Raw genomic sequence first — 11,301 nt, 5'->3', positions numbered from 1 at the left:
TGTTGATGGCAGAAGGATGTTATGTGGGCCCAGATAGTCACTGCATAGCAGGACTTGGGAAGGACAGGATTCTCTTGCATGGATCAGGTGGGAAAGGTTAAGTATGGATTCTGTCTTAATTAGGGTTTCCGTTGCTGTAAACAGATACCATGACCAAGGTGACTCTTATAAGGACAACATTTAATTGGGGCTGGCCTACAGGTTCAGAGGTTTAGACTGCTATCATCAAGGCAGGAGCATGGCAGCATCCAGGCAAGCATGGTGTAGAAGGAGCTGAGAGTTTTACATCTTGTTCTGAAGGCAAACAAGAGAAGACTGGCTTCCAGACAGCTGGGATGCAGAGCTTAAACCCCACACCCACAGTGACACACCTACTCCAACAAGGCCACACCTCCTAACAGTGTCACTCCCTGGGCCTATAGGCTTATTCAAACATATGAGTCTATGGGGCCATGGCTAGCCATTGCATAATTAAAAAGTACATTTAATCCAACTTTCAAAGTTCCCATAGACTATAGCAGTCTCAACAATGTTAAAAGTCCAAAGTTCAAAAACTCTTCTGATACTCATTCAATCACTTGACTGTAATCCCCAAAGCAGGACAGGAAACCAACTGGGAAAACTGCAAACTCTGCATCTCCATGTCTGATGTCAAAGTGGTCTTCATATCTGCAACTTTTTTTTCAACTTTGTAAAATTTGACTGCAACAAACTTCTTTCTCTTGGGCTGGTTCCATTCCCTGTAAGCAGCTTTCCTTAGCAGGTATCTCATGGCTCTGGCGTCTTGAACATGTTGAGGTTGCAGTTTCTTGTTCCAGTGTCTGAGATCTACACATGATCTTCTGGGCTCCTCCAAAGGGCTTGGGTCATATCTCCAGCTCTGCCTTCTGTAGCACTTGGGGCTCTGGTTGACTCTACTCCATTCCACTGCTGCTGCTGTTATTAGTGATCATCCTGTGGTACTGGCATCTCTAATATTTTGCTATTTTTTTTAACCTGTGGGTTTAAAGGCATTAGAATCCCAAAATAACTAGGGTAATTCTGAGCTTCCAGTTCAATGGAATGTTTGTTGTGTCTCCTAGTAGGAGCACTGCCCTTCTGGAACCAAAACTTCTAGGTCAGCAGAACTTAGGGTTGTGGGTACAGGAAGCAAAAACTTTCCTAGTGGATCACTAGGGGTGATAGTAAGTAGAACTATTCCCTTTTCCACCACTGGATTCTTGGACCCATGGATTCTTCCTGGCTATGGGAGAAACTGTACCATATACTGGATGTTGATTCAAAGCATATGTTGCCTTCTGAAGAACCTAGCCCCAGCCCTCCATTTCTGAATTATAGTTCATCCCAGATGTAATTAAGTTGACAACTGTGAATACCCATCACAGCTTCACTGACAAGAGATGCTTTTAGATGTCATGATATCCAAATAACATAACTAGTCATCAGAGCAACTGGCAGAACCAATAAGATCAGAAGATAGGCACATAATGAACAGAAAAAAAGAGAAGGGCCAGAAAGAGTTTCTTACACACATTTTGACCATACACCAAGAAGATTCAAAGGAAACAGGCTACTTAATCTTTCAACAACACTTCTAGAAATATGGCTATGTGTGTGGAAAACAATGAACATCAGGCTTTAACTGACACCGCACATGGACATTTATTTGAAATGTGTCACAGACTCCAGTATAAAATGAAAAGAATGTGATTTCTGAAAGAAACAGCAACAGAAAGTCTTGCTAGCATTGGGGAGCAATGTTTCCCTGGTTCAGGACAAATACACATAAGGGGCGGGGGGGGGGGAGACAACCAATCTGATTTCATTAATGTAAAAAACTCTGTAAACTTTGGAAAGGTGGCATTAAGAAAATGGAAAGGCAAGTCTCAGCCTGGGGTGGCTCACTTGCATGCATGCATGTGTCTTATTTGTCTGAAATATTGGGGTCTGTATTTGAGGCAAAGAACCTGTGTCTAGAACATTGGTCAACAGTCTGCAGTAAGTTCACAGATGGGTGGGAGGGAAAACCATGATCAAAGACACTGTCTACAAAAGAGAAGTAACACAAAGGAAAACAGACCCGTTCTTTCTCCCTCCTTCCTCCTTCTCACTTAAAAAAAAACAGACTTTTTTTTATGAGTGTTTTGCCTGCATATATGTATGTGTACCACATGTTACTTGGTTTCCTGCCCACAGAAGCCATAAGAATGCATTGGACCTCATGGAGCTGGCATTAGTGGCTATTTGGAAGGCACTATGTGAGGGCTGGGAATGTAATTTGGGTTCCGTGAAAAAGGAGCAAGTGTCTTAATTACTTAACTATCTCTTCACCACCGCCCCCCCCCCCAACCCCATACATACCTTGCTGCTTGGAATGTTGATTAGAGTATACTAGATGTTTTTGTAGCCCAGGGTGGTTTTAAACTTGTGATACTCTTATCCTGAGTTGTTTGGCTTCAGACTGAGGTTGGAAGAATATGGACAACATAAAGAGTTGCTTTCCCTTCATTGAAAGACTGGAGAAGAGTGTGAGTAGAGCAGATTAGTCCCTAGTTAGACTAATTTTCACCCTCAGTGTAGACAACAGCGCCACTTTGACAGTACTTGCCCTATAACTAAATCAGGAGGTCCCATGGAGAGGAAAGTCCCCTTACACGGCTCAGCACGTTTTCTTTCTTCTGTCTGGCTGTGTTTGGCAGGGAAAACACAGAGGCCTGATATTTTGGGAATGAATTCTGGTCAAGCCTTTCCACAGGAAGTGATCTGCTCTCTGAAATTTTGTCCAGATGTTCAGTTCCTCTAATCCACTCTTTTAAGATTCATATACAATATTTGACCCTTTCCTTTCACACTCTGGGTTTAGAACAAAACAAACAAACATTACAAAAGACTGTCATTTTTTTTTTTTTCTGAGCTGGGCTCTACATTCTGTTGTTCAATCAATCATTCAATCTACCTAACTTCTCCCTTCTGTGGAGTTTAATATCTCTCTATACTTAAGAACATTTAAACAATTACCATTATACACTCCTCTAACTTAAAAACAATTTAATTTAATTTTATTTATACCTACTCTTTGATTATTTGCTTGTAGGAAGCAGACTCCGTCTACCATCAGACTCTTTTTCTCTCATCTTAAGCTCTTTGTATCAGTTCTGAACCACAGGAAGAAATCTCCACATGACTCAGGGAAAATTTGTATTCCCTTCTACTCTTAAAAACAATTAAATCAAAATTTAAAAAATCTATCCTTTGATTACTTTCTTGTAGGAAGCAGGCAGCTTTTGTTGTTTGTCTCTCATTGCCTTAGAGCAGCTGGCCTGTTTCTTTGCATAGCAGGAGCTTCTAGTGTCTCTAAGCTGAGGTTCTCCCTGTGTTCTTTTATTCAAATTTTCATGCCCTGGAGTCATGCTCCAATGAGAAACCAGTTCTTCACCCTATTTTTCTATATCACTGTGTGTGTGTGTGTGTGTGTGTAATCTATCCAAGAATTCATAAATTACTAGTGGATTCTTGCCTTCCATGTTATGTGCGATCTGTAGAGTGTAGTTTTTGCTACTCTGCCTTAAGCTCTGGGAATGGGTCACACTACCAGTCCCTGCCCAGAGAGTTTTAGATCCACCGATGAAAAACATAGACACACACATTGCTCAATTTCAATCTGCCTTATTGGCTCAATTGCTAGGCTCTTCTAAGCCTTCCTTGGCTAGTGTGCCCTTCGCAACACTCTTAGCTCTTTACCTCTCAACCTGCCCTAGCTTCAGTTGCTCCCTTACCTTTAGTCCTAGCTCAACACCCTACCTAACCTTCCACCTGGAGAAGCGGCTCCACTCGAGATCTCACATGGCTGGTCACCTTTTGTCCCTCTGAAGTATGGCAAAAGTCTTTTCTTTTCCTGTGTCTCCTCCCTCTCCTGTGGAGACCTGGAAGTTCTGCCTGTTTCCTTCCACCCAACAATTGGCACCTGGCAACTTGATTGATAAATGGAAAACCAATTGGGGAACAGGACCTTAGCATCAGACTCAACCCCTATACTCAGCAATGGCTCTCTTAAGAATTTTATGACCTTAGTAATAACTACCTACCCTAAAATAATTTCATAGACGATATTTCATTGTTGATTTGGTGACATGTCAATTGTCACCATCCTAATATCTATGTTCATTTTCTATTAAAATAGATGGGGAAAGCCCATAATGCCTCAACCCTACAGAAAAAAATATAGGCAACTGAGTAATGCTGGAGATGGAGAGGTGGCCCCGCCCAGGAAAGAGCACATCAATTGGCTGTGCAGGGCCAAACAGTCAGTCCTGAAAACACACATACACAAAACATAATATGGATTCAGCAGGTTGTATATAGTAATGTATGTGCATACAAATTCACATATGCATGCAATAATAATTGATGAAAGAAAAAGAGACCACAGATTTGAGAAAAATGGGGAGAGATATTTAGGAAAGTTTGAAGGGAGGAAAGGGAGAGTAAAGATACTGTAATTTAAGTATAATGTAAATACTAAACAACAACAACAACAACATCAAAGTGAGCCTTTTCATGATAAAATTTATTTAACAGGAAATTAAGTCCAGCAACATTTTAGGACTTAGAGTTTAAAACCATTTGGGACTAAGTCTGACCCTTTTATGAAAATATCCTGTCTTGTCTTTGTATGCTATTGGGTAGAATTGGTAAGGTTCTTTCTACTTTACCCTTTTCCTGCTGCCCACATTTTTTAGGGTGAGACATAACTGAGGCAGATTAGTTTTAAGATGAGTAATAACCAGGAATTTCACACACACACACACACACATACACACACACACACACACACACACACACACACACACACACACGTGTTTGAAAATAAATATTTTTAATGACCACACAGAAATTATTATTTTTATTGATAGTGTAGTTTATTAAAAAACCAATGAATGAAGCCTTGTTTTTCCATTTCCACTAAGAAACAAGCAACACAGACTTCTCAAAAATAATTCTTATATATGATAGCAAAAGAAATGTGTGAGAAACTCTATTTGCTCAAATGAAAAGTGTTTGAGCCGGGCGGTGGTGGTGCACGCCTTTAATCCCAGTACTTGGGAGGCAGAGGCAGGAGGATTTCTGAGTTCGAGGCCAGCCTGGTCTACAGAGTGAGTTCCAGGACAGCCAAGGCCAAACCCTGTCTCGAAAACCCAAAAAAAAAAAAAAAAGAAAAGAAAAAAAGAAAGAAAGAAAAAAAAAAGAAAAGTGTTTGAATGTGACCAATATTCCCATGAGACAGAAAATCATGGACACTTACAGGATGTTAAGACAAATTGGTGCCAAGAAACAGCAAGGGCTCTGTTCTATCTGTTAGTTCCCTCCCTCCCTCAGCAGGTGATATGCTTTGTTTCCTACACCACAGGAACAAAGAGATTTAGGGTTAAATTACTTGTCATTTTGCATCTGGGGACTAACTCAACAATTCTGTGAAATATGTTGATGAATTTCAGCAAAGGTTCATCTATTTTGTTCTCCAAAGAGTGAAACTAAAGCCACACCTTCAGGCTCCTCACATTCACACTACAGATAAGACTTGAATGAGCAAACGGCATCTCTAAATGTGTCTATTTACCTGTTGGCTGGACTAGCAGAAACACATAAAATAGAATGGAAAGAGAAAGGCAAAGATCTTCCTTCAGTGTCCACTAGGATTTGGCTCCAAGACCACACAGATACCATATCTCTGGACTAATGATCTTTTTTAGAACTGGAGTATATTTGCATACAACTACTAAAATTCTTCTAAGTATCTTGTCATCTTGAGACTACTTCCAACACTCAATCTAAAAAAATGCTACACATATTATTTATTATCTATTATTTAGGGAAGAATGAGAAGAAAATGTCTATTATTTATTATCTATTATTTAGGGAAGAATGAAAAGAAAATGTCTACATATTCACTACAGATATAAATGTAGTTTGGGATATTATTGTTCAGTGATTGAATTAATGGGTTCACAGAGAACACAGCACATAGAGTTCTGTCTGTATAGATGCACAAAATGAAGCTAGGCAGGCTTAATGGCGGAGGCAGGTTCTGGACTTCTGCTCTGGCAGAGTAGCTTCTCTGTGAATTAGACACTGGATCATTGTCTAATTAAAGAAAATCAAAACACCAGAAACACTGGTTATTATACTGATAAAACATTATGGACTGTCACAAATGAAAATTGATAAAGACTTCAAGCAACACATCCAGTCACACAAGGAGAGCACATCAGTAGTTCCACTGAACAAGAAGAAAAGGAATTCAGTAACTTGTCTTAAATCCCACAGTAGTTTTGCAGAATTAAGACTAGAATTTAAATGTGCTGAGTCCAAGTTCTTCCAATGATATTAAGCTGCCCATTTTACACAGAATAGGAATAGTTACCTATCATTCCAGCCCTCTAAGGAACTAAGATTTTTGTTCTGCCTTTTACTTTTCATATACTCTGCTTTGGGTCTTGGCATGATTTCTAGAGTACTCTGCAAAGTGGACCTACATTGTAGTTCAATGAAGTATTCAAAACTGCTTAGTAAATAGATAAGGAATCATCCCTTTCCTTTGACCTTGCTTCCTTCCTGAGGAAGTGATTCTTGAATGGTGCTGCAATTAATTATTTTATTTTACTCTCCCGGCAGTTTTAATTCCAGGAAATTTCTGAGAAAAGGGCATAGAATAACTCATTCCCCATCACGTATCCTAAATCCCAGCTTTCTGACATTGGTTATTATTATAGACTTTATATACAGAGATTATTTTACACTCAAACAAAACTCTAATACTAAATACCAAGCCTCTAACCCAAGTCACACTGGTCTGTAAAACACCCTCAATACCTGGGCTCTATTCCACTGAGGCATTTTATTTATTTTTTTATTTTTGTTTTTTGTTTTTAATTTTTTATTGGATTTTTATTTGTCTACAATACATATGTCATCCCATTTCCCCATTTCCCCTGGCTAGAACCCCCTATTCCATTCCCCTCCTTTTTTATGCTTTTATACCATTTTAATTACATGCATTTTAAAAGAGAATAAAACTGTTAAATTTTACATTGAGTTCTTAAATGCTACTGATTTTCTGACCACCTTGCAAATGATACCTATCATCTAAAGAAGCAATGAATTGTGCTCATCAATCAAGTCTTGTCAAAAATATACTTTAACCCTTTTCATATTAACTTGTTAACTATAGGAAATTATACCAATTTTAGCACCATTTCCAGAAACCCTACTTTCATAAATATCAGGGTATCCCATTTTCTTATATGGGTATGACCAACCACATAACCTGTTTTATGTATAATGCATTCTTTCTCCACGACAAAATTAAGTCATTTAAAAAATGTAAGTGAATCTCATTTTAAGTGCATAGTTGAACCCAGTGGGACATCTTTTCAAACCTCAAAGAAAAGTGAGAAGACCTTTGGAGAACAGAGAGAAGATGGTACTTACGTGATGTGGTTGGATGCTTCTTCTCTGCAGTCAGGTTGAGATTTCAGTCTACATGTCAGGGGCTCACAGCAAAGATTGGTACATTCCTTCAAAGAATAAACAAAACAATCCCTGTATTTAGTACAAGATAACTGTTAAAATTTCACTTTTAAAGTATAATAATTATTAATTATTTGAGAATTTCATATAATGTATCTTGACATATATATGGCATATATATATATATATATATATATATATATATATATATATATGAATGACAAGTTCTCTCCACATGATCCAGCCTGTCCTAGAACATCTTATGTAGACTTAACTAGCCTTAAACTTTCATATCTGCCTGCCTGTGCCTCCTGAGTATTACCACCATTTCTGGCTTTTGTCTACTTTTAGAAACCTATGTACACCTAGGTGTGGAGCCATCCACTGCAGTGTAACCAAATGTTATGGAGGTAACCAACTGCTTTCTACCTGGACACGGCAGGAAATTCATGCCTGGACTCTGGTAACCTAGCCAAGAATCCTTGGCTGAGGAGTTTATAAGATCTAGGGTTAAAAGTAACTATTATCCTGCTAACTAGGCATAATTGAACTGCCCTCTAAATTCACATTTTTACACCTAGCACAGCTCTTGGGCCTCATCAGAGAAGTTTCCCATTTTAAAACTATTTACTCTCTTGCACCAATTCCAGTGACAATAACCATAGAAAGTCAGTAACAGGAAGAAACACTGTGCTCAGTGAACACTGTCTTCAAAGACCAAGGGGTGGAGGTCACAAATATTTTTTTCAAGTAAATTTTGCCTAGAGACAAAATAGACACTTTAATCTGTCAAAATTTTCAAGGATGAACTTTTTTTAACTATCCAAATGATGTGAAAATAGAGAAAAAATAAAATTAAAATTTGTTTTTTTTTTACTACACCTGGCTAATAATGTTATTGAAATGTGTAATGATCACACTCACATACACACATATGCACACACATACACACACATACAAGCACACATGTATGCATGCACACACCTACACATGCATGTATGCATATGTACAACACAAAACAATATATCTTTTAAACTCAAATTTATCAATATAATAACTACTTCATCTGTGTGAGTTTTCTTAGTCCAAAATGTAAGGGTTCCTGGTCATACAAATGAAAGAAATGAAATCCACCAAATTAAGGGACTTAAAGGACAAACAAGTCCTGACATTTTGGTAAGTAGCAAAATTAGCAGAAAATTTTGGCATCCAAAATTGAGGTATTAAAACATGATTTTGCACACTTATACACTGTGGATAAATAATAGACCATTATCATTAATAAGTATAGACAACAAATAGTCAAAACCACATCCAATAATAAAATCCAATATGAAAGATAGAGCAAAAATTCTTCATAATGTATATTTTATGGAAAATTTAATAAATACCAAGACACACAAAAGATATGAAGACATAATAACCAAAAAGTATAAACCATACTTTCATTGTGTGTGAGATATAATTCCCTACATAAAAAATTGAGGTCAATGATTAAAAATATTTGACAAATCAGTAAGATAATTGTTCATGATAATAATAAAATAACACCAATGGTAATATCAAGGACTTTTAACTTATATCAGAAAGAAAAATCTTAAATGCCACAAAAGAAAATATGAAAATACTTTAAAATAAGCAATCAAATTCTGACAAATCTACATTAAAACTCTGATACACAATTCAAACTTCTGAATAAATGCACGGAGACACCAAAACCTAAGACTCTTTCTACACTGTCTGACAGCTGTCAAACATAAAGGGTAAATCACAAGTTTCACTTGTGTTCACCAGTTATGAGCTCTGGCCTCTGAACTCATGGGTTTCATGAGCTTTATTTTTCTAATTAAGGATAATGGCAATCTCTAATTTGTGGATTTGTTTTGCAAAACAAATAACATGTAGTCTATGGAGTACTTTACAGCCTGTCTCATTTAAGTCTCTTCTAGCATGAATACCTTTTTAGATCTTAAAAATAATGTAAGATCACAAAGTAGAATCCTCTAGAAGCCTCATATGAGCCACACATAGTGGTATATGCCTGCAATTCCAGCACTCATGAGTGCAGGAGGATTGTGCACTGGAGGCCATCCTGGACTAAAATGTAAAACTCTGTCTCAGAAAAAGGAAGAAATAAACAGGAAATTATAGGCATCATTCCTAGGCATTTATTGATGCAGCAGCTGCCTTGGAATTATATAAACATTAGTGAAATCAAAATAGCCATCACCCTAGAGCCGTCATTCCCAACCTTCCTAATTCTGAGACCCTTTAACACAGTTTCTTACATTATATTGACCCCTAACCATAAAATTATTTTTGTTATTTCATAACTATAATCAGTTACTGTTATGAATCATAATGTAAATATATGTGATTTCCAATGGTCTTAGGTGACCCCTGTGAAAGTGTCATTCAACTCCAAAGTCATCCCAACCCACAGGTTGGGAACCAGTGTTTAGATGGTCTGTGCTAGGAGCCTGTACGCTATTGGTTCATGCAATTTTTAAATTTCCTTTTTTTGTATTATCACCTCCCTATGTCACATGCTGATTTTGTGAAAAAGGAGAAAATCCCCATGAGGAGGCCTTCCATCTAGCTATGTGACTGACTGTTCAACACAGGACTGACTGTGGCCTGAAACTTAGGCGTTTCTGAATCCAGTGTCGACAAGGAATGTGGCATGCTATGGGTAATGGCTCACTTCTTTACATTTGGCTTTGTACTCTTATGTCGTAAACAGATTCTATTGGGGTTTTTTAAAAATACATTTCAGATTTTATCCCCTCACCCTATTCCCCCCACCACCCAGGAACCCCCTATCCCATCTTTTTTTAAGTGCTATTCATAGGATAATTAACTAAGATCAAAATCAAAACACAAAACACCAATAAATCTATGTCACCCTCTGATAATGGTACCATTTTTTTTCTTCAGAACAAATTTCTAAAGGAGCACTACAAAAAGAAAAGGGGACAATAGAGATGGCTCTGCAGCTAGGAGCACATGCTGCATAATCTTGAGGATGAGGGCTCAGATGTCAGGACGCAAGTTTGCCAGTTCAAAGCCCCCTGGATCTCCAGTTTTAAGGAATCTGATACCCTCTTCTGGTCTTCAAGGTGTGCATATAAACACACACACACACACATACACACACACACACACACACACACACAAGTAAAACATAAAAAATCTTAGAAAAAAAGAAAATGAAAAAAATAAAGTGTATAAGTTTTACCCAAATAGCTCTGTTTTAAAATCTTAATAAATACAACTTTGAATCTTATGTGTTTTCATACCTCAGGAGATCCACAGTCGCATCCTTCTCCTGTGTCCAGAAGTCGGTTTCCACATGATGGTTTTATTATGTTTTTAGGGTCAGGTGCCAGCAGCAGACACCTTACATTTCTAGATGAAAGGAATCCTTGAAAAAGTGTGCGGCTGACGGTACTGAAATCCTTGGGGAATTTTGAACTATAACAGAAAAATAGAATACCATGATATGCAGTATAGAAGCTTGTGGGTAACAAACAGAAGAATCTGGTGCATCTCACTATGGGACCCACTTCAGTGGAAACTACACATTAGCCAACACCCAGGACATCTCTGTGTTCCTATGGTAGGTAGGTGGGTGGTAAAGCATATATAATATTCTATTTGAATGTTTTCTCCTAGCAATCCAGAAGAAAAGAGGAAAGAATTTAAACACATTGTAATTGTTCTAACTTCATTTCCGTGATAAAACACCTTGACACAAAGCAACTTAGAAGATAA

General features: G+C 37.7%; 1 protein-coding gene across 1 annotated transcript in view; it reads right to left on the bottom strand.

Annotated features, from left to right (window-relative positions):
• Nucleotides 1–4,859: 4,859 nt before the first annotated feature.
• Nucleotides 4,860–11,301, bottom strand: part of Adamdec1 (ADAM like decysin 1) — a 28,562-nt gene continuing 22,120 nt past the window's right edge. The window contains exons 14-16 of the mRNA XM_076930798.1: nucleotides 10,827–11,001; nucleotides 7,489–7,574; nucleotides 4,860–6,141 (exon numbers count right to left, since the gene is read on the bottom strand). Coding sequence (XP_076786913.1) covers nucleotides 6,135–6,141; nucleotides 7,489–7,574; nucleotides 10,827–11,001 — 268 coding nt within the window. The 3' untranslated portion in view covers nucleotides 4,860–6,134. The remainder of the gene's footprint in view (nucleotides 6,142–7,488; nucleotides 7,575–10,826; nucleotides 11,002–11,301) is intronic.

Source organism: Arvicanthis niloticus, chromosome 3 (assembly GCF_011762505.2).
Source record: "Arvicanthis niloticus isolate mArvNil1 chromosome 3, mArvNil1.pat.X, whole genome shotgun sequence".
NCBI lineage: Eukaryota > Metazoa > Chordata > Mammalia > Rodentia > Muridae > Arvicanthis > Arvicanthis niloticus.
The sequence above is the reverse complement of the archived record's forward strand: the minus strand, read 5'-3'. Positions and strand labels throughout refer to the sequence as shown.